Below are 24460 nucleotides of genomic sequence, written 5' to 3'. Positions count from 1 at the left end.
AATGGCAACTAGCCATCCCCTCCTCAGATTGTACGGAGGATGGGTATAGCCTAGTTCATGGTGGTGATCCCACTGCTGGAAGTAAAAATACTTCTGTTTACAGAAGAGAACCTCTGAAACATTCAACTGTAGACTTAAGTTGCTGGCTGATGTCACTGGCAGGCAGTTAATTTCCATTATGATCACTAGGATATGAGTAGGATATGCAACTGGACTTTGCTTTTAAAAAAATCGTAAAGGAGCTGCAGGCATTGGGCTGCTGGCATGAGCATGATTGGGGTTGTGTGTAGGTACCTCATTGCAGTGGTTTTGATAATGCCAACCGAGTAAGAGACTCTTCGTAATAATGTTTTTGTACTACCAACTGCTGCACAGCACCTGACCATGTGTTGCCATGCCAATCCAGTGCCCCCCTTGCAACATGGGGCTAGCATCAGGATAGGCATCATAGGATGGTATAAAAACAGGCTTTGCTCACTTTTCCCTTAACAGACAGGTTTGGGGGTACTTGAGGTCTTCTGTAGGTGTGAGATATCTACAAAACACAGAGGCTTTTGAATGTTGCTGTCGAATGTGCATGGTCAAATGATGTTCAGAACAGACCCTTTCAGCGTCAAACTTCTGTTCTATTTTACTGGTGCATTTATGATGTGTGAAATGAAAAGCATGGGCTGCAGAGCATCTGGTAGCACACTATAAAGACACATAGTACTTATGGGGGATACTTGTTAATAAAGCTGTAGCACAAAATCATGTCTGACTAGCCGTGTGTGATTTACTCTTGTTATAAACTTGCAACCTTGACAGTTGTTTCATTAACCTACAATAACTGCTTTAGTATATTGCTCTTGAATCCTAGCTCTAGAGTTGGTAGATGCTACAGTGGAAAAAATGAGCAGCTCTTCTCTGTGAGTAATTCCTGAATGTCCGTGCTGGTTGGACTCTGCTTCTCACTTCTGCTGCAACTTGCCCTAGGTCCTTGTCCTACATCCTGCTCTGGTATGGTGTGTACTTTGTCGCTGCTTAGCACACACTGTATGGCCTGTGTTTCCATGGAATGACATCTCAGGAAGCACTCTGTGACTCTAATGTTAGAGAGTGCAGGCATATGCTAATATGCAACTACTGGCTTTGAAGCTGACTGTAGTTTTAACTGTTTCTTGCCATGATTTCACCAAATTCATTGCTATACAAATTGAAGCTGATGATAAGAGGTTGTAGGGAATATAGGCAATGGCCTCAAGCCCCACATTTGTGATTCTGTTCTAGTCCTTGTGTCCCGTGGGAGTGGCTGCCAGATGTTTGAGAACTGTTTCTTAGAGGCCTTTTGATTAAAGGTATAGTGCCCCTGTTTCCCAAAAACTGTGCAAGTGTCCATGCTTCTGGTACGATTACAGAAACTTCTATTTGATTTTTTTTTCTGAATAAGCTGCTTGATGGATAAAATTAAGGAGTATCCTGATTGCCAGCCCCATGGTGGTACGTTTTGCAGGAAGGACTGGGACCTTTATTGCTAGCTATAGCCCTGTCTCCCAGAATGGATCAGTGAATCTCAATTTGGCTTGCTTCTAGGTCCACAGGCATAACAGGTACTTACCACAGCTGGTAAGGCTCCTTGTGCCCCATATCTACCCTCTAAGTCTACCCCAGCAGGCTTTATATATTTGGACACTTCCCTTATGCCTTCATCTCATAATTTAATCCCATCTCTTCAGTGCATTTATTCAAAAACCATATAGCATGACTTAACGCAGGCAAGCCGTGACTGAGCTCTGACCTTGTGAGTTGAAATGCCAGAATAATCTCAGCAATGCCTCAAGGCTGCCTGTTATCCCATGGGATCCTAAAGATCTGTAGATCAAGTGCTGTGCAGCATGATCTGCTCCAAATGGTAGTAGACCCAAGCATGCCTATTCTCAGGCTCTCCACACTACTTAGCCAGAGACCACTGTGTGCCACACAGGAGATCTTCAGTAGTCTGGAGAGGCATAACAGCAGCAGGGGCTTTTACTCTGACAGAACTGAAGGGTTACTATCCTTAGCTATTTCCAATTCCCCCTCTACTTGAAGCATGTCTTTCCCTTGCACCTGCATGCTTGGTGCTTTCTGTCAATGCCAGGAGATGTGCTTGATGCAATGGAAACTAGAGGCAATGTGTTCCCCAGGGGCTGTTGCAGTGCTGTGAAAGCCCTATGGAGCAAGGTTGTCCTAAAACCCTTTGCCTGAGACAAACTCACTTGGGTTCTGTCTGATTTCCATTAAAGCACATAGCTCCTTCTGTTGGAAGGAACCAAATGGAGGGGGCTGGTTCCTTTTTGGAACCAAAGGGAGGGGGCTGGAGTTTGGGACCACTGCTGCTGTTGTATGTCCTTGAGCTGATGTGTCTGTTCAAATAGTAAGTTGCCTGTAATTCACAAGAGCACATCCTTGGCTATATTTCTTGCCAGAAGCAAGAGAGAGCAGGATAACAAAGGCTTCCTAGGAACTTCTGAAAAAAAAAGGTTTACTGGATTTCTGTCAAAACATCTCTCAGCTTACCCACCTCTGTCAAATCTCCTTGTGACTTTCTGCTTTTCTTACTATGTTGTTCCTAAGAACATTCCCCCTACTCTTTAGGTAGGGGAATTGCCAGGGTAGAGCACCAAGTCTTCTGTCAGCTGTGTGGTCTCATGGCAGACTGAATGAGACCATAAGGCCTTTATGTATGTTGTTTGTGAACACCAGCTCCCCCAAAAAAGAATGTTGTCAAACTTGTAAAAGCAGGTGGAGTTGTCTTGACCTAGGACCTTCCACATGAGAGGCTGGAAGACTTTTTTTATGTGTAGGAGAGAAGGGAGTACTACCCCTTCTGCCAGCTCCCTCAGTACCCTTGGGTGGATCCCATCAGGTCCCATAGACTTGTGGGTGTCTAAGTAGTGTAGCATGTTGCTAACCATTCCCCCTTGGATTATGGGGGCTTCATTCTGCTCTCTGTCCCTATCTTCTGGCTCAGGGGGCTGGGTAGCCAGAGAACAACTGGTCTTACTATTAAAGACTGAGGCAAAGAAGACATTAAGTACCTCAGCCTTCTCCTCAGCCTTCATCACTATGTTTCCCCCGGCATCCAGTAAAGGATGGAGAGTCTCCTTAGCCCTCCTTTTGTTGCTAATGTGTTTAGAGAAACATTTTTTGTTGCCTTTTACAGCCATCACCAGGTTAAGTTCTAGTTGGGCTTTGGCCCTTCTAATTTTCTCCCTGCAAAACCTCACAACATCCTTGTAGTCATCCTGAGTTGCCTTCCCCTTCTTCCAGAGGTCATAAACTGTCTTTTTTTTTTCCTGAGTTCCACCCAAAGCTCTCTCTTCAGCCAGGCCAGTCTTCTTCCCTGGCGGCTCATGTTGCGGCACATGGGGCCGGCCTGCTCCTGCGCCTTTAAGACTTCCGTCTTGAAGAGTGTCCAGCCTTACTGGACTCCTTCGCCCTTCAGGACTGCCTCTCAAGGGATTCTGTCAACCAGGCCCCTAAACAGACCAAAGTCAGCCCTCCAGAAGTCCAAGGTAGCCGTTCTGCTGACCCCCCCCCCTTTACTTCTCTGAGAATTGAAAACTCTATCATTTCATGATGGCGTTTCATTTCGGTATCTGTATACCCACATGAGTGAAATGAAATACCTGAAATAAAGAGGCACACATATTGAAGTGTCTGTGAAGGAGAGATAATGTGTAAGGAAAATATTGTGGAAAAGTTGAATTTACACAAACCCACAAACATATACAGGAATGAACCCACAGTTCCCCCTTGTTTTGTGTGGAGCACTTGACTGTATATTGTCATCTCCTGGCAAATTCTTTAATCTGTGTTGAGAGCAAACTGCTGTGAATGTGGATGATTTGTATGTTTATATATACAAGGGTTGACTGGAAGGAGGCAGTGAACTCCAACATTAAGCTTCTGGCACTGTAATACTAGTGCTCTCACTGCAAAATGTGTAAAAATTGTTGGCACATTCTGGGACAAATACTGAAATGGTCTTTGTTGTGCAGCTGCATAAATCGATCACATTAAATAGTAGAAAGATAGGGATTTCATTTAGGTTTAAAAAAAAAATCACCCTGTGGAAATACTCTGTCAAGAGACTGACAGAATGCTGACTACAATTGGACAAAATTAAACAGCTTGAAACTACTTTTCTAAAATGCAGTTCCAAGCCTACCTAAGCGGTACAGTAGCCAAAGGTACCTGTGTTTCAATATGTAGGAACACTACCTTTTTCCATTTTGGTTCATTAAACCAAGGGTTCCGGTATCTGTTTGGGCTGATACTGAAATCCAATGAGTGAATTTTGTCATCTGTGGTTGCATTGCTTGATCAATGACCCTGTGTTTTCTTTATTATTATTGTTGTTTAGGCCAAAATTATTCTACTTAGTCATAGAAATAGGAAAGTAGCTGATCTGTAGGTTAGTGAGATGTGGATTTGCTTTGTGGGGTGAGGTAAGCTCTGGTAATTGTGTAGCTTTGTGTCTCTAAGATCATTCTTTGGCAAAAATTGCAGCATCTAGTACTGTCTAAATGTTGCAGGCATCCTCCAGGCATTCATAGTCACCATTGTTTTTCAGGTGTGTTTGTGCTTCTCAGGGACCTTCACCAGCACGTGTGAGTCAGCATTTTTTTCAGTTAAATGTCATACCTTTCTGATTCAGGGAAAAAGGAAGAATGACACCCTGATTTTGTATTGAGATTAAGTGACAATTATTTAAAGTCTATTCTTTAGCTTTGTGTGGCAAGTTTTTTTTTTTTAAAAAAAAAGCTCTTACTCTAGTTTTTGGGTTTATGCTTTTCTTTTCCCTCATAACAAAAGACTAACTTTAGGTTTCCCAAAACACACCAATGTCTGGCGATGAGAATCTACGCAAATATTACCTGTATTTGAAAAGTTAAAAGATGGTAGTACTTGCTCAATTTCATTTAATATAACTGAATATTGTGCAATGGACATGTCTCTGAAGACCATATTTTCCAATACCAGAAAAGCTTTCTGTGTTCTCTGAACCTTCAGAGGGTCAGACAGGCTTAACTGTCATGGGGAATTTGCACATGAGTTAGTTGTCTGATTCAAATTCCAAAAATTACCATTTCAAATGTATGAAACAAGCATCAAAGTTGCTTCGTTATCAAATTATAATGTATCTGAAGATAAAACATTCATCAGGGTAGTTTAAGTTGCTCATGTCAATGTCTGTTATTTTGAGATACCATAGTTTACCCAGGGAAGAATAATTGCATGTGAATTGGCTACCTCTGGGAGCATCAGAGAAGGTCCTTATGATGTACAGATTCATGTGTTCCTCATCTCAGTTAGAAACAAGGAATTGTTATTGTTGGTGACAAGTGTTTGAGGCAAAAAGCGTCTTTCTATGGATTGTGATCCAGAGAGCTGGGCCTCCTTGTCAGCATTTTTTAAAGTCTCCATAGCAGAAGACGGAAGGAATACTATCTACCTTCCCAGAACAAAATCATCCCAAAGGCCAGAGGGGCAGCTATGCATTATTTTGTACCTCTTCCAGCAACCCTGCATTGTTTCTTGTGTTTTCTCTTCTCTGTATTCATTCAAGGTTGTAGGTATTTGGCTCACTCATACCCTCCCACTCTTCCCTTAAACTCAATTTTAATTGCATAAGATTGGGTAAAAACTGCAGATCCATACTCCTGGTAACTATGTTGTGACCAGGGCTCCCAGTCTCCAGCTGCCATTGAAATGCCTAGTGGCAAGCTCCTTATATTAGGTCTGTTTTTTCTAGCAAGCAGGCTGGTGAAAGAAGTGGAAGTACGTGTGCAAAGGGAAGAGGAGAGCCATAGCTTACTTGGAAGTGTGTTTCAAGTGTTCAGCAATGACTTCACTGCACATCAAGGTCATAGAGGTGCCTTCCTAATGTAACAATAGAACAACATCTAGGGTATTATGTTTCAAACTTGCTCGATGAAGACCAGCCACGGCTGGGCTCTAATAGCTGATTCTTTCAGTCAGGATTTCCCATTCCCGAAGCTCTTTGCAGCAGTGTGCACCACGCCTGCACCACTTCATTTCCTGACTCACACTTAAATTTTGGGAAATGTGGCTATTCTCGATTTTAGATTAGGATTATTTCACAAGTCAGCTAAATGTGAAAACTGTGAGTAAAACCAGCAATGGACTTTGCTTTCTGCTCTGTCAGATAATTTCTGCACAGTCATTGCCACTGGAGGGAGGAGCTGAATTCAGAGAGGATGGTGTCTACTGACATCCTGATCCTGTGGACTCATAAAGAGGCATGTGGTTTTGCCTAAATAGCAGAGGGGACTGCAGGCAAAGTTTTTTGTCATCATGAAAACGCAGGATTGATCTGTATAAGAGGTCCTGGACTTTGGGTGGGTTCCGGGTTTTGGATTAATGCTGGACTTCGTACCTTTTAGTTGATTTAAAACACGTAATATATTCTTGAAAAGTAACTGTTGTTATATCGTAAAAAAATACAAGTTTCTTCCTGTCAATATAATTTATAAAGAGGTAGCAGGATTTTTGATGGCTCTTTAAATCAGCAGTGGAATAAAAGTATTTAAAAGTGTATTACTAGTCCGCTGTTGGCCTAAACAGTAACGATAGGAACCTGGCTGTTAGCAGACAGCAAGGATTTTGTCACTTCTGCAGAACTGCAACAAGCTAAATATCCTTACTGCCTTCAAAGCAGCAGATGGGAATTTGTTACAGAGAATGGAGCCTGAGCTCAATGGAATGGTCTTCACACATGTTGGATGCTGTTGCAAATGGACACTGCTAGCTCTTGATAGTAGGGGAAGAGACATTGTTTCTTGTACCGTGGAGACAGTGGCTGTCAAATACAGAATGGCAGTGTTGTGTATTCTGTGCTTGAAAAAGAGAGCTGAGGCAGGAAAAGCAGTGGACAGGTCAGCCTCTGAATGTATCCAGTAAAGGATTTTTCAAAGTAAACACTCATCCGGGGGAAAAAAAATGAGTTTTTCAGAGGAGAGTTTAATTTATTTCTTTGTTGTTGTGGTTGGCATGAAAGATTATAGGTTTTGTTCAAAGTGACAACATATATTATAAAATAAAATTCTGAAATGGAAAGGCATTTCAGAATGGAAAAACAAAACAACACAAGATGTGTTTCCTACATTGCTAGAATGTTGTTTTCTGATGTTACTGCAAAGTTGCTGCTTTTTTCCTTGTCGAAGTGACATTTCATCAAAATGAATACAGAAAATCTGTTCTGACAAAACAGCACTTTCTTCAGCAAAAACAGTGTTCAGAAGGCTTGGGTAATTTTTCTGATTGTGAACATGACTGGTGTTTCAAAGCCATTAACATTTTCTGGCAAAAAAATCTAGGTTTAATATCTAATTAATGTTTCCTGAACATTCTTTTACCACACTTCAGGCATAAGATCAAAAAAAGCACAGTCTGATGAGCTGTCTGCACAATTCCTTTCCCATCCTCACTGAGTTTTGAAAACTGAAGGGAAGTCTGTGGGAAAGCTGTAATTCAAAGTTACTTGGTTTTATGGTTGTGTTGCAAAGTGTTTTAAACAAGGTGTGACTATTAGTCATGTATCAAATATTGTGTCTGTGTAAACATCTGTGCTTGAGAGTTCCAAAGCAATTTGTTGCAGGGATTAACAACTAGGAATGCTCCTGTTCTGTATTTGAAACTTATGGGAATGGTTGCAATAAGGAAAGGAAGCAGTGAATATTGTCTGTGGTGGCACTGTTTTGTCACCATTTTCCCTCAGTCGAACAAAAACTCGGGAAAGAATTATTGCAACATCTGAGAAACCATAGTGACATTCAGAATTCACATAGTAACAGTATCACGTGACTTAGGTCAGGTCCCAGCATCTTCTCTTGCAAAATGTGTATGTCTCATCTCTTCAAGGCACTGGCTTTCATCAGTGTTCACATATGTGAATTTGGGATTGCCATTTAGGTTCTGTTCTTTGAAAACCTTGGGCCTGGCAGGTTCTAATAGTTATTGCTGTTGAAAGAGCTGAGAAATCCATATTCCAAAATGGGTCTACTCACTATCAGGCACATGTTCTGCTTGTACTTGTTCAGGTAGACTCCAACTAAGAAAACTAAGCAGAAACTGATTTACAACCAGTTTAATCATGAGGGTTTTTCCTTATTTCTACCTGAAATTTCAGTAATCTCTCTGCATACTAAAATCAGAGCTTAGATCGAAAGGTTTTGGAGGAGAGGAAGAGGGAGGAGTATGACTTCCAGGTTCCTTTCTGAACAGTGTCCCTATAATCCTAGTCACTGGTCTAGCAGCAATAGTGCTGTTAAACAAGTGTAGATGCATTCTGCCCTTCCAGTTACTTGTAGACACTGATTCTCTAGGAGTCCAGGCATACCAGAAGAGGGGAGTCTGTAAGACAGGCTTCAAGAACAAATGGGGAAGGGGAGGCAGCACAGAAGGATCCTTAGTGTAGATGTGAACAGTTTCAAATCCTATACACCTGGAAGTCCTTAATTCAAGGGCTTGGTTTCAAGGTGCTAAGCTAACTTTCTTCCAACTTAATTTGTTCTTCATTGTGAATGATGAGAAATGTTTGGTTTGGTATTTCTAGCTGCAGCTAGTGACAGCTCAGTTGGTTTCCTTGGAACAAGGAAGGCAGATAACAGATTCACAATGTAATTTTTGGAAACTAAAAGGAGGCAGGAAGGGAGTGAAGGAGGAAAGTGTTTGAAAACATAATCTTTGCTTTCATTCACCAGTAAGCCCAGAATAATGCTCAATTTAAAGAGTTCTGGACATCCAGAAAACTAGCCAGGAGAGAAATTAGAACTCAGCACATCATTAACAACGTGGTGATAACTATTGGCTGCAAACACTAGCAATCTGTAAAATTCGTTCATTGACTTAATGTTCTTGCCTCTCAGTTCTTCTCCTTTTGTGAACAGAAAATTTGCATGCTTGACATTGCAAAGCTTTGAGGTCAATTTCACACAGCTCCCAGTTGCCCCCTCTACTCTTCCTCAGCTTTCACACAAAATGACCTCTGAATTCCATTTCTGAGGGCTCTCCATTCAGACTGGGTTTTCTTTAATGAAAGTAATTCTGGGGTTTTTTTTGGAGAACAAAAAAAACATAGAAATACATGGGAAGAAGTAGGTTGGGATGTGATTTTTGTGGAATTATTTCACAAGAAACCACAATAAAATCCACCTCCATTTCAAACCAGCCACAAAACACTATTAAGGGGAAGACCTGCAAAAAGGAAACTCTAGGTTTTAGCCTGCTCTAACTCTAAAAGCTGAAGAAACACCACATTTGCTGAAAGGGAGAAGATACAAAGGAGGTAGGCCATGAGATAGTATGGAGGTGGGAAATAACCACTTCTCAACAGTCAAAATGCTAGGTTAGATGGTCATCCATTTCCTCCCAGTTTTCCAACATACTGCCTTGGAAAGAAAATGGGAGCTAGCGATTGACTGAAGGCTGTTAGAGATGTCACTGAATAATCAGGGGAGATAGCTGAGAATGAAGATGACTGAAGATTACTGATAACTGAATGAAGATAACCTCACAGGTTTTCATCTGCACATGGCCAGTTGACAGTTGAATCATCTGGGATGATCTAAAAAGATCCTGGTTGCAGTTGGTTTTAACTGAAAAGCTGTGTGCAAATAAAATCTCCAAGTTTTTAGTCTTAGTCAGTTTTCAATGGCTAAATGAGCCAAATGTCACAGAGGGCTGTGATGATAAAATGATGATTCAGTGAATGCAAGGAGAGGTTCTTCATTCATTGAGCTTAATCCTTCTACCCCACAAGTTGCTTTGCTTTGTTACTGATTTTAACATTGCAGGACTATGCCCCTTAAAAATTGTAATGGAAACTGCCTGAAAAGAAGGGATGTGGGGTGACATCCCATTGCTGTGAAATAAGATAGAACTCTCAGAAAACAGTGATGGAGTTTTGGTGCTCGAAAGGCAAACTGTGCGTGGATTACACACTACTGTTTATGAGAGATGAGGGTGACCCTTCTAACTCCAGTCATATCAATTTTGTATGCAAGTGTTTTTAACTCATCTGTCATGAAAAGAATTGATTTAATAAAAGTGTTGCCCTATGTTGTTCATGAAAAATTCATTGAGCAATTACCAGGAAAATTAAGAAGTGTAAGAGGTGCATACTAGCTGCTGGCAATATGCACCAGCAGCTGCAAAATTATGTAAAGTATTATTAAATATCTTGCTTTTTAGGAGTGGATGATTTTGTTACTAAGGTCAATTTCATTAGCAGTATTTCATAATCTTCTTGATCAAAAATTTCTTTTTGTTATGATAATGAGTGATATCCAGCATTGGTGTGAATTGCATTAAAGATTGCATACATTAATGAGATGTGTTACCTGCTGGGGAGTTCTCTGTGATTACAGTTTGCTCTTCAAACATGTTTTATCAAAGGAAGAGAAATTGACAAGATTCTTCTTTTAATAAGAAACAGGGCTGCTGGAGCCGCCTTGTGCAGCATCACTATGAGCCATAGACAGTGCTTTGGTGAAACAATATGATCACAGAACTATTAATTCATGCCATACGTAAGCTGCTTTGCAGTGAAGGGAAAAAACAACAGAAGAAATATTCCTTTGTTTGTACGCAGATGGTCTGAAGCTCTGACTGCCAAGCCAGAACACTGGTCCAAAAGGAGCTGAAGCAGTAAATTAGAATAGAATAGAATAGAATAGAATAGAATAGAATAGAATAGAATAGAATAGAATAGAATAGAATAGGTTACATAACCCAAAGTAGCTGGCTTTCAGCTGGCCATGACTTTAGCTTATTGATGGAAATGGTCTCTCCACTATATTTGTCTGGCAAGCCCATTACGCTAAAGTGTTTTCATCCTTTCTCCATGCAATGAGATATTTGCTTTCCCTGGTCTGAACTAACAATTTGCAGATGGCACTAATAAAATAAAAAAAAAAGGAAGACTTTAATATTCTAAAATGCACAAGCGCACAGGAAAGTACCATGTTCCCTGCTCCTAGGAGTCGGTAGTTGCTCTTCTGCCCAGTTTAGGATATCTGGCTCCTCAGCGTTTCTGTCAGACTAGGATAGACCTGCGTGCAGGACAATAGCTTGTCTACAGTCCTGTCCCCATTAACTGCAAGATTTCTCTACAGACTGCAAGGTGATGTCATCCCTGCTGGCTGGTTGGCAAAGGGCAAATCGAAACAGCAGGACGTGAGCAGTCTGCTATGCAGCCTGCACCTTGTAGTCTCTGCCATCATATTAGATTGACTTCTCACTTTCTTGAACCTCTCGGGTGTAAAAATTTGTCCCCCTTGCAGGTCTTCCCCTTAATAAAGTTTTGTGCCTAGCTTGAATTGGAGGTGGATTTTATTGTGCTTTCTTGTGAAATAATTGTACAAAAAACACATTTTCAATTTCAGGGAAATTTTACTTGGGAGTCCTGAAATATTTCATAGGTTTCTCTGATTCTTTTTTGATCTTTTTTCTTTAATAGTAGATTTTTACAAATGTTTCAAATCAAAATTTTTGTTGAACTAGAATCTCTGCTTAGTGATTTCTGAAAATATACAAATGGTAAAGATTAATCATAGACTCCTAGAGAGATCTGGTTGGGAATGGACCTCTGGAGATGTCTAATCCAACCCTCTGCTCCAAGCAGGACACAGCCATCAGGTTGCTGAGGGCTTTGTATACGCAAATTTGGAAAACTTGTGAGGATGGAGACCTCCTGACCTGTCTGAGCCTGGTCCCAGGGTTGCACCACTCTCATGAGGAGGAAGCATTTCCCTATGTCCAGTGGAAACTCTCTTTGTGGCAGCTTGTGTTTGTTGACTCAATATGTACCTCTGAGAAACTTGCATTTTCTCTGTTAGTCTCCCATTTAGGCAATGGACGACTGCAACCTGGTACTCTCCATCTCACCTTTTCTTCTCCAGACTGAACAGTCACAGTTCCCTCAGCCTATCCTCATACATCATGTGCTCCCATCCCCAGACCGTGTTTAGTGGCCCTGCTCTGAACTTGCTGCAGTGTTGGCTTCTCTTTTTTATGGGGGGCCCTCACACCAGTTTCAGTTACAGATGCAGCCTAACCAGTGCTCTGTAGAGGAAGTAGACACCTTCTTCCAGCAACTGGCTATACTTGTGCTACGCAGCCCAGGCTGCAGTAGGCCTTCATGGGCAGACTATTGAATCATGATCTGTGTCCTGGCCACCATAGTTCCTCTTCTGAACAGTTACGCCCCAGCTTGCACTGCTGCCTGGGTTTATTCCATCCCAAGGGCAGAAGCTTTCTATTTGCCTTGGTTGAATTCCGTTAGGCTGCTATCCATAACTTCTAGGTCATACTGTTTTTCACTCACCTTCACAGTGTGGCCTCCCAAAACGCTGCCCTGTTGTCGTGGTTTAGTCCCAGCTAGCAACTAAGCACCACACAGCCGCTCGCTCACTCCCCCTGTACCCCAGCGGGATGGGGGAGAGAATCGGAAAGTAAAAGTGAGAAAACTTATGGGTTGAGATAAGAACAGTTTAATAAATTAAATTAAATAAAATAATAATAATAATAATAATAATGAAAGGGAAAATAACAACAACAACAAACAAACAGAAAGACAAGTGATGCAAATGAAAACAATTGCTTACCACCCTCTGACCAATGCCCAGCCTGTCCCCAAGCAGCAGTCCGCCAGCCAGCTTTCCCCCTAGTTTATATACTGAGCATGACATCATATGGTATGGAATATCCCTTTGGTTAGTTGTGGACAGCTGTCCCAGCTGTGTCTCCTCCCAACTTCTTGTGCACCCCCAGCCTACTCACTGCTGGGGTCGTGTGAGAAGCAGAAAGGGCCTTGACTCTGTGTAAGCACTGCTCCGCAGGAACTAAAACATCCCTGTGTATCAACCCTGTTTCCAGCACAAATCCAAAACATAGCCCCATACTAGCTACTATGAAGAAAATTAACTCTACCCCAGCCAAAACCAGCACGTTCTCCACCCCTTATTCCATACCATTTATGTCATGCTCAGGTAGCACACTATCCAATACATTCTCATTACCTACCATCACCCTTCACATCCTTTGATATAGTACGCAGATACCATTCCCTTAGTCTATGGAACACCCCTGTGAAGTGTCTGTAAAATGTCCATAAATACCCACAAATGTCCACAAAATGTCCATTGAGTTTATTTAGTCCATGACTTTGGGCTCCATCTGTTATGGTGGTAACTCAGGACAAGAGAGAAGTTGTATTGCATGGAGTTATTGGGCACCACAGCCAGCTCAGGTCAGGGCACTGCTGCACTTGCACTGCTTCTTGTAAGGCTTGTCCTCCATTGGTTCAGGTGGTTCCTGCTATAGTAATTCCTGTAATATATAACTCAAATCATGGATTAGTTTCACCCAGGATTAAATCACCTTGAGGTATGCACTGGAATCCCCCATCCTTCTGCATTACCCACAAAGTGCACCCAGGTCCTTGAGCAAAAACAACCCCATGAATAGGTTTACCTTTTTCTGAGGAAGGAATAACCCAGACTTTTTCCCAGCAAGTTCCTTATATGTACTGCGGGGATCTTATCTCCTTCCACAGTGCGCAGCGGTTTTGATTGGGCAGGGCCAGGTCAACTGGCAGAGCCTCTAGTGTTAACTAGCCAAGCAGCTTCTGCTAAATGTGTATCCCAAAGCTTGAATGTCCCAGCACCCATAGCTCTCAGTGTAGTTTTTAACAGTGCATTGTATCGTTCAGTTTTCCCGAAGACTGGTGCATGGTAGGGGATGTGATACACCCAGTCAATGCCATGCTCCTTGGCCCAGGTATTAATGAGATTGTTTCGGAAATGAGTCCTGTTGTCTGATTCAGTTCTTTCAGGGGTGCCGTGTCACCATAAAACTTGCTTTTCAAGGCCCAAGATAGTGTTCCGGGCAGTGGCATGGGTCACAGGGTATGTTTCCAACCATCCAGTAGTTGCTTCCACTGTTGTAAGCACATGCTGCTTCCCATGGCAGGTTCGTGGTAGTATGGTATAATCAACCTGCCAGGCTTCACCGTATTGATATTTCAGCCATCGTCCTCTATACCAAAAAGGCTTTAGCCGCTTAGCTTGTTTGATTATGGCACATGTTTGACATTCATGGATAACCTGTGCGATGGCATCAATGGTCAAGTTCACCCCTCGATCACGAGCCCGTTTGTATGTTGCATCCCTTCCTAAATGTCCTGATGTGTCATGGGCCCATCGAGCTATAAATAGGTCACCCTTATGTTCCCAATCCAGATCCACCTGAGCCACTTCAATTCTAGCAGCCTGGTCCACCTGCTCATTGTTTTGATGTTCTTCAGTGGCACAACTCTTGGGTATGTGAGCATCTATGTGACATACTTTTACAACCAGGTTCTCTACCCAAGCAGCAATGCCTTGCCATAATTCAGCTGCCCAGATACGCTTACCTCTGCGCTGTCAGTTGGTCTGCTTCCATTGCTGTAGCCACCCCTACAGAGCGTTTGCCACCTTCCATGAGTCAGTATAGAGATAAAGTACTGGCCATTTTTCTCGTTCAGCAATATCTAAAGCCAGCTGGATGGCTTTCACCTCTGCAAACTGACTCAATTCACCTTGTCCTTCAGCAGTTTCTGCAACTTGTCGCGTAGGACTCCACACAGCAGCTTTCCACCTTCGAAGTTTTCCCATAATACGACAGGATCCATCTGTAAACATGCTTCTCATTCTCTAATAATTTATTATACAGAGGGGCCTCTTTAGCACAAGTCACCTCCTCTGGCGACACTCTGAAGTTTCGGCCCTCTGGCCATTCCATGATCACTTCCAGGATTGCCAGGAGGTCGGGGTTTCCCATGCAAGCCTGTTGCGTTATCAGTGCGACCCACTTACTCCGTGTAGCATCAGTTGCGTGATGCGTAGAGGGGACCTTCCCTTTGAACATCCAGCCCAGCACAGGCAATCAAGGGGCCAAAAGGAGCTGTGCTTCAGTACCAACTGCTTCTGAAGCAGCTCAAATTCCTTCATATGCTGCTAATATTTCTTTTTCAGTTGGAATGTAATGGGCTTCAGATCCCCTATATCCCCGGCTCCAAAACCCTGGGGGTCGACCTCGAGTCTCTCCAGGCACTTTCTGCCAGAGGCTCCAGGTGAGGCCGTTATCCCCAGCCGAGGTGTAAGGCACGTTTTTCACATCTTGTCCTGTCCAGACTGGCCCAAGCACTACTGCACGAACTATCTCCCATTTAATTTGTTCAAAGGCTTGCTGCTGCTCAGGGCCCCATTCAAAGTCATTTTTCTTCCAGGTCACTCGATAGAGATGGCTTATAATCAGAATGTAACACGGAATATGTATTCTCCAGAAACCCACAACACCTAAGAAAGTCTGTACTTATTTTGTTAGTTGGTGGAGACATAGCTGTTATTTTATTGATCACATCCATTGCGATATGGATGACACTCATCTTGCCATTTTATTCCTAAAAACTGGATCTCCTGTGCACGTCCTTTCACCTTACTTTTTTTATGGCAAAACCAGCTTTCAAAAGAATTTGGATTATTCTTCTCCCTTTCTGAAATGATTCCTCCATTGTGTTGCCCCACACAATGGTGTCATCAATATACTGCAGATGTTCGGGAGCTTCACCTTGTTCCAGTGCAGTCTGTATCAATCCATGACAAATGGCAGGACTGTGTTTCCACCCCTGGGGCAGTCGATTCCAGGTGTGCTGGATACCCCTCCATGTGAAATCAAATTGTGGCCTGCACTCTGCTGCCAGAAGGATCAAGAAAAACACGTTGGCGATATTTCTTGTTGCATACCATTTGGCAGCCTTTGACTCCAGTTCATACTGAAGTTCTAGCATGTCTGGTATGGCAGCACTCAGCGGTGGTGTGACTTCGTTCAGGCCTCGATAGTCCACTGTTAGCCTCCACTCTCTGTTAGATTTTTGCACAAGCCATATGGGACTATTAATGAGTGAATGAGTCTTATTGATCACTCCTTGACTTTCCAGTTGATGGATCAACTGATGGATGGGAACCAGGGAGTCTCAATTGGTGCGATATTGTCGCCAGTGTACTGTCATGGTAGCAATTGGCACTTGCTGTTCTTTAACTTGCAGCAACCCCACCACAGAAGGATCCTCTGAGAGACCAGTCAAGTTAGACAGCTATTTAATCTCCTCCGTACTCAAAGCAGCTGTACCAAAAGCCCACCGGTACCCTTTTGGGTCTCTGAAGTACCCTCTCCAGAGGTAGTCTATGCCAAGGATACATGGAGCCTCTGGACCAGTCACAATAGGGTGCTTTTGCCACTTATTCCCAGTTAGGCTTAATTCAGCCTCCAACACAGACAGTTCTTGGGATACCCCCATCACTCCAGAAATACAGATGGATTCTGCCCCCTTGTAATCTGATGGTATTAGAGTACACTGTGCACCAGTGTCCACTAGAGCTTTGTATAAAAACAAAGCCCCCTCCTGTGGGGCTGATATGCCAGGCCATAGAATCCACACAGTCCAGTAAACCCGGTTGTCCCTTTCCTCCGCCTGACTGAAGGCAGGGCCCCTCTGTTCCTGATCTGAGTCTTCATTACTTGGTTTTTGTAAGTGCAAAACAGAAGTCCCTCCATCAGGATCAAAAGTACAGTCAGCCCTTTTACTCTGCCCAACAGACACTGGAGCAGTAATTTTCCTGGATGGATGCTTTTTGGCTGTTGTTTTTCCTTGCAGTTCCTGCACTCGAGCTTCTAGTCTCCAGGTAGGTTGACCATCGCACTTCCTCATGTCCTCCCCCTGGTCACGCAGGAAGAACCACAGGGTTGCACGTGGTGTGCGCCACCGGTACCCTTTCCCTTGAACAGGAAAAGGCTGACTCTTAACAGCTGAGGCCTTGGTTGGAGTGGATGAGGAAAATCTACCCTTCTCAGCTTGCTCGAACATGTTTTGGGTCAGTCTGTGTCTGTCCACAGCTGAGACACAGGCACACATGGAGGGAGCAAGATTATCTTCGTATTCTCAGAGTTGCCTGGCCAGTTCATCTATAGTTGGTGCCTCTGTGTCTGTCCAGTTCATTATTGCCAGTGTGTGGGGGTATAACGTCACTGCATTTCGTACAAACTTTCACCACATGGACTGTGTGCACTGGATTTTATCCCAGTCTTTGGATGCCTGGTCATTATAGATCACCTCCAACACGGCTAATTCCCTCAGATACTGGATGCCCCCCTCAATGCTGGTCCATTTCCTTCGAGAATTTGCACATTCTTCCTTGAAGGGATACCTGTCCTTCACACTTGACAGGTGTCACTGCCAAAGACTGAGGACTCCTGCCTTTTTTCCAATGCCTTTGTCAATGGCCTTATCCTTAGCAAGGGATCCCAGCTGCCGGACTTCCTTACCCTCTAATTCCTGACTACTGGCCCCAATATCCCAGCATTGAAGCAAGCAGCTGAGAATTAGCTCACTTGGTTGACGACTAAAACCCTTTTGCATATCTCGCAGCTCACTTAGGAATAGGGATCGGGTGGTTTCTGTCTCATTGGTTATCTCAGTCTCTTCCTCCTCCTGTTCTCATGACTGCTCTGCCACAGAACAGGCTGCCTCTTCTGATTCTTTCTCCTGCTGCCTCTTAGGAGAAGCTTCTTCATCCCTTACTAAACGAGCTGACTTCCCCTTCCACTGTTTCTTTTTAGTTGCAGAGGCGGCTGATACAGTGCCTGGCTTAGCCAGTGTCTGTGGGTTTGTTTTCCCTCTCTTCTCCCTGAGGGTGCTGCACGATATCAAGCAGTGTTTGGTAGATACTGGCCAGGGCCCAGCACAGTGCAGTAAGTTGTGCCTCTCTGGAGTAGCCACGGCATTTTTTTTTCAAACATTCTACCACTTCATCAGGATCCTGTAGTTGTTCAGGAGTGAAGTTCCAGACCACTGGAGGTGAGAAGTTCTCTAGATACCTGCCCATATTCTCCCACCTGCTGTGCCACTCATGAGCATACTCTTGTGGAGCCTGGGTCTTAGTCCTAAGTTGCATGTTAACCATAGACAAAACCGAAGCAATATTTCTAAGAAATACCAACAGAAGTATTTTAACTACCCAAGGATGTTCAAGATACTGAGAAGTTACTGTAATGTGGGAGACAACATCACAGAAGAAGGTAGCAAGGGTGCCGTTCTGTATAGCCTCCACAAAAACCCTCTCAGAGGAAGAAGTATAATTGTTAATTGTCTCCATGAGATGGTACCCAAAGTACAGTAATGGCTTCAGTACAGAGACCAAATACCAGATTAAGCTCAAGGTCAGTGCTTTAAAAACGAATCTCCCAGGCAAAACATCACTAATCACTACAGAGCACAGCAAACTGAAAAAGCCAACACCAATCCTTAACAGGTACAACAAAAAGAAGAGCATGATGCAGATCAAATAAACTAATGTTGAGAACAGATGAATCCCTTCTAATATGCTCTGTTGAATCTGTTATTATCTCAAACCCTTCAAGCCCCACATTGGGCGCCAAAAAGGACTGTCGTGGTTTAGTCCCAGCTGGCAACTAAGCACTGCACAGCCGCTCGCTCACTCCCCCTCTACCCCAGCGGGATGGGGGAGAGAATGAGAAAAGTAAAAGTGAGAAAGCTTGTGGGTTGAGATAAGAACAGTTTAATTAAAATAAAATAAAATAAAATAAAATAAAATAAAATAATAATAATAATAATAATGATAATAATGATAATAATAATAAAAATCGTAATGAAAAGGAAAATAACAACAACAACCAAACAGAAAGACAAGTGATGCAAATGAAAACAATTGCTTACCACCCTCTGACCAATGCCCAGCCTGTCCCCAAGCAGCAGTCCACCAGCCAGCTTTCCCCCTAGTTTATATACTGAGCATGACATTGTATGGTATGGAATATCCCTTTGGTCAGTTGGGGTCAGCTGTCCCAGCTATGTCCCCTCCCAACTTCTTGTGCACCCCCAGCCTACTCGCTGGTGGGGTCGTGTGAGAAGCAGAAAAGGCCTTGACTCTGTGTAAACACTGCTCAGCAGGAACTAAAACATCCCTGTGTATCAACACTGTTTCCAGGACAATTCCAAAACACAACCCCATACCAGCTACTATGAAGAGAATTAACTCCACCTCAGCCAAAACCAGCACACCTGTCATGATATCGAGGAGATACTTCTTGTTCATTTATGGAATTCTGGTAGCCATAGACATTATATACTGTAAGCTCAATGACTATGTACTACCCAAACCTAAGTATCTACTTAAGTCCTTATTAGGGAAGCAACAGCTGTCTGTCATGAATACATGGCTTGTAGCAGTTCGTTTACATTATAGGCGTTTTCTTTCTGTTTTAAAAAGGGCATGTGCCCTTGCCCTTTCTGCATTAAAGTGCACTTAGCAGATTGTTCTCCAGTTCTTGCTACACTCCTGAAATTAGCATGCACCTGTGATTCCATTAATTTATCTGCACACTTTTAAGGCATTTTGTGGCAAAGCAGATACATAGCGAACTGAAGGAAGGGAATAACACATCTGTACTCATAATAAAGTATTTAAAGATGCCACTCGTGTTTAAAGGAAATAATTTAGAGAGCAATTATGATTTGAAAGAGATTTTTTTCCTCTAAGAAATTGATATTTAAAGCAAGATTTTAAGCATGTAGAGCTATAGTTACAGTGCTTGCAGTGGTTTGTGCTTACCGGAAAGGGTCACTTCATCAGAGAACTGTTGAACATATCTGAAAGATATGAGCTTGACTGTGCGACAAGCACTTCTGTAGGGAATGCTGCACCTGCTAACTAGAAAATGGCAGATTTTAGAGAAACTGCTTTTAACATGGCATGTTTTGTTTTCCTGCTGTAGCTTTCTGTGTCATCTTAAATTGGGTTTCCTTGCTGACATAGACAGACTCCAGTTTTAACACTATTGTCTTTCCCTGGGCACACTTGGAAGAAACAATGCTTTGGAGCCAGCAAGTTAGGGAGTGGGACATCAAGCAAGCTGTACAAAGGCCCTCTAGGCCACATTTAACATCTTGAAGTGTGGGAGCTGTCCTTGGCTCTTGTTTTGTCCTGGCTAAATTCTACACTCTTAAAATAGCCTGTATGACATGCTAAAGATAGCAATCGCTGAAGGGTCACTGTGTAAGACTTTATGCCATTAATCTTGGGAATGAGCTCATCTGAGGAAGTTTTGTGAGTGAGGCACATGACCTGCCGATGTGTCTATGAAGAGAGCGTCAGGCCTCTGACAGGCCAAAACCAATGATAACTTTTGGTCCAGAAGAAATGATTGGCTGTAGTGAAAAGTAAATGTTCACAGGAAAACATTGGGGGTGGACAGGAAAGGGGTTGTCCTCTGACACACCTCTGAATCAATTCTAGGGTAAGACAGCCTGGCACCTGGATCCAGAGAGCACAGGTGGTGAAAACAAAATACTAGCTTAGGCTGCCTTTGTGTTGGACTGTCCATGGGGGTTTGCAGCTAGCAGTCACTGTCTGTCAGAGTCTGGCCACCGTCTTGGACTGTCACCCAGCATCTACTTGCATTTTGTTCTCCTACATTCCCCTACATCATGAAGGAGAGCCTGTCATGGTGCTGCTCCTCTCTTCCCTATGCACAAGCATGAACTAACGCTTTGCTTTCCTTGCAGGAGCAGTCAAGGTTTTATGCACATGAAACTCATGAAAACCGAAGAGAAATACATCCTGGGACAGAATAGCCCTCCCTTCAACAGCGTTCCTGAAGTCATCCACTACTACACCACAAAAAAGCTGCCTATCAAAGGAGCAGAACACTTGTCACTGCTCTACCCTGTGGCTGTGAGGACCCTCTAATAACCTAGTCTCACCCCTTCCTGTGGATGGGAGGTGAGAGGTAAGCTGGGTTGCACAGAATTCATTGCTGGAATTCAGTGCTTGAGTCTGTGATGGAGAGTGGAAGCCTTTAGTCTTGGGAACTTGGGCGCCCTGCGGAGTTGTGTGTGGGACTGTGTGTATGGTAATCTTATGCTGCATCATGCCTCTAGAACCGTGCTTCTACATAAGAGAAAGAAATCTTATTTTAGTGCAAGGAGAACAGATGAACTTCCCAGAACTTCTCTGTGAATGAAAGTACTTCCCAACGAAAGTTCTTCCTCCGTGTTTTGAACAGAATCAGCAAGTTCTTTTCAGCAGTAAAACATCAGCAACTTTTACTCTCTTGCTACCCTGAGAAACTTCTCCATGTGAAAGAGTAACCTGACTCTGAGAGACCCTAGGGTGTTCTTGGTGGACCTGAGAAGGAGCTGCTTAGCAGGCAAGTCCCTATAGCTCTGGTCACTTAGCTTGGTGGGTTTTGGTTTTTTAATGCAGTTTCTTGGGGTAGTCAAATGTTGCATTCTTACTGGGCACACAGTCTTAAAATAATTTTGTGAGAGCAAATCATGGCCAATTATTTATGAATGGGGAATATAATTAAAAAGTAGTTTGTTCTATATTTTTATCCTTTTTGGTACAATATTCTTTTAAGGGTTACTGTCTTCATTTGCAAGTTTCATTCATAGATGCAGGCAGCTAATTCTGTTTGGGGCAGTTACACCATAATTTTCTAAGTAGCTGAGAATGAGTCATTTTAATATGTGGATTGGTATTTATGCATGAGAGTGGTCAAAGGCTTTTTTAAAGCTTTAGTAGGAAAAATCTTCACTTGGTCATTCATCTGGATCAAACAGCTGTCCCATTGAGGTAGCAGACTAACAAGTGTGTGTCACACTACCTTTCCATAAGATAGCTTTTGCAGCTGTGTAAATGAGAACTGAAATATGTAGCAGAGCAGAATTTGTTTTTCTGGTGTACCAAAGTGTTCTTAAAACATGGTCCCTTGACACACACCTCCTGGTGTACCAGTGTTCATTTTCACCGTGAGCAGAAAACCCCTGCTGTATTTCAGTCACTGTCAGCCAGAAGCACTGCAGAAGCTGCTCTGTACCTTAGTCCTGCCAATTCAGTGCCCATCGACTTGAGAGATATCTTCCATATGCTCTGTGTTCTCATTGAATGGGATAAGTGAAAAAAAAATAATTGTGCAGAAATTGGAACTGGGGAATCAATAACCTGATAGTCCTCACTTTGTGCCATCTTCCACCTATGTCTAGAATGTTGTGCAGTAACCCATCAGCTGTTGTAGTAACAAACTGGTTATATGCAGTTTATGTATTTGACAGACTGCAACAGGACTGTGAAATTGTGTGTTATTTAATTCAGCTTTCTTACCTACTATTCCCTTTTATGTATGCTTAAAAGAAGTGCAAATCTGAACATTGTAATGGAATAACCACTTACTGCTTGTAAAAGTAGTGCTTCATTGTATTTCTAATCTGATAAGAACCTCAAGAATGTCCCATATAATGTAATCGGTGATGAATGTTCTGCTTCCTTTTAAGCCTGCCTTGTTCTTTATATGACATCCATCACAGCTTGAACAGGAGTGGATCACACATACATGAGGAGCCTAGTGTCATTCTGTGCAGCAGCAGTAGTGGGTCAGGCTGTCCCTATCTCATCCATAATTTGAAGGTGCATTGGGCTAGGTTCTTACTGGTTTTCTGAAAGAAGGGTGGCACAATGGACTAGCAAAAGACAACATTCCTCACCAAGTGAAACCAAATATCCCCTTTTTCATGTACTCACCTACATGCACCTTTTATTTCCCTAAAGTCTTTGCATAACTCTTCATTCTCCTAACATCATCAAATTGGCAAGAGCATTCAGGCACCTTTAAGTTAGCATATTCTTCTCTCACTGCTGTCTGAGTCTTTGCCTGTGTGGGCTCTGGCAACTCCGTCATGCCCCTTGGGACAGAAATATGTCATATTTCTTCTTTTGCGTGTTGAAGTGCATTTTTGAGAATCTGGCATTCTTGCTATTCTATGGCCTGTTTTTCTTCTTCTGTGATGGAAAAGTAAGCCCCTACTCTAACAGCAATTACCAGTAGAAACTAATATCATTAACCAAGGCCTTGCCAGGCTTCCTCAAGCACATTGTCTTTAGCTCATGGAGAGGACTATTGTACCAAATGTTTCTTGTCATGGGTCTGATCGAAAGCTGAAGCCAGCAGGTGCCACTTTATTGCTGTCTGCAGATTTTGGTTTGGGATCCCTTGCTTCGTACAAATCAGGTCAATATGTACCATACACATGTGTATACAGTTTACTACAGCTTCAAGGATCAGATCAGGATTCTTGGTTCAGCAAGAGGAAATCATCTCAGAAAATGTTGGTTGTCTGTGGGAAGGTTTTTTTGATTATTTTTTAAAAAGACTTTTAGAAACTACTCAGTAATTGCAGAATAAATAAAACCAGGATTTTGTTTGCACTGTAATGTTGTCTTTGTTTATTTAAATGATTGTATGATAGTTTTCCAGTGAAGGGATATTCTTCCCAGACTTTTTAATGTACAGTGAAAATACGGTGTGTTGCAGTGTGTAGCATTGCGTATAGGTGGAAGATCTCGTAGCGATCATGCCTATATAGCACATTAAAAGTTTATTTTTAAAAAAAATATAAACCTCTCCCTTTTCTTCCTCTAATTGTCAATGTGTACTCAGATTGTCTTGAACAGCTAATAGCTGAAGTGGCCTTTCAGAACAACTTTTGTTTGTGTGTCTTAACTGTGTAGTGAAAGTAATCATTAGGCTATAGTCTGCTTTGGAGTCTGGAGTATGGTTCAGTTCTGCCTTAAGTGATTCTCTTGACAATGTACACCTTTGCAAGGGCTGTGCCAAAACAATACATGTGAATGACATTGTTGTCCAATTACTTGAAGTGCTCAAGGAATCCAGTGATTGCTGTTTACAGTGTAACACTAGTGAATCACTTTTTGCAGACTTTGTAAGAGGTGTTAATTAGGCTTCTATTTTGTTGAGTATTTCACAGTGTGATGAAAGCCCTTAAGCTGTGAACATCTGTATGATGGGTAGGAGAGTTTTAGTGGCCAAGATTACATATCACAGCTCCTTCCATAACTGGAAAAATCATTAAGGTTTGTGGAAGTCCAGTCATCACTGTGGGTTTTGTACTTGATAATAGTTTATTCTCTGACTCTGAAATTCAGTCTTTAGAGCCAGGATGTGAAGTGCAGGTCTCTTTTAAGTGCAAAGTGCAATGTTGGTGGAGGCTGCAAATGGCATCTTTCATCCAGGCTCTGATTCTGTATTCACCCTGCTGCACTGCTAAGCTACACTCTGGGGTACTCCGTTGGTCTGCTGCTCTTAGTTATTCATGCTGCCCTCAGTCTGTACCTGGGGTGGTGCCTGAGCAGAACACGTGAAGTCTTAACACTTGTTTAAATAAATAAATAAATAAAGCCCACTCAACACACTGCTGCCCTAGCTCCTTGGATGATAGAAGAAGAAACAAAATAGAAATGAAACAGGCATGTCTGCACTTCTGGTCTGAGCAAGG

The 24460-nt window shown here is 42.7% G+C and overlaps 1 protein-coding gene across 1 annotated transcript in view; it reads left to right on the top strand.

Annotated features, from left to right (window-relative positions):
* The window catches only part of LOC104261148 (SH2 domain-containing adapter protein B), an 85962-nt gene extending 65107 nt beyond the window's left edge, over positions 1-20855 (top strand). Inside the window, 1 exon segment of the mRNA XM_059834179.1 lies at positions 20672-20855. Within this exon segment, the coding sequence (XP_059690162.1) occupies positions 20672-20855 (184 nt within the window).
* Positions 20856-24460: the final 3605 nt, after the last annotated feature.

This window comes from Gavia stellata, chromosome Z (genome assembly GCF_030936135.1).
Source record: "Gavia stellata isolate bGavSte3 chromosome Z, bGavSte3.hap2, whole genome shotgun sequence".
Lineage (NCBI taxonomy): Eukaryota > Metazoa > Chordata > Aves > Gaviiformes > Gaviidae > Gavia > Gavia stellata.
The sequence above is the reverse complement of the archived record's forward strand: the minus strand, read 5'-3'. Positions and strand labels throughout refer to the sequence as shown.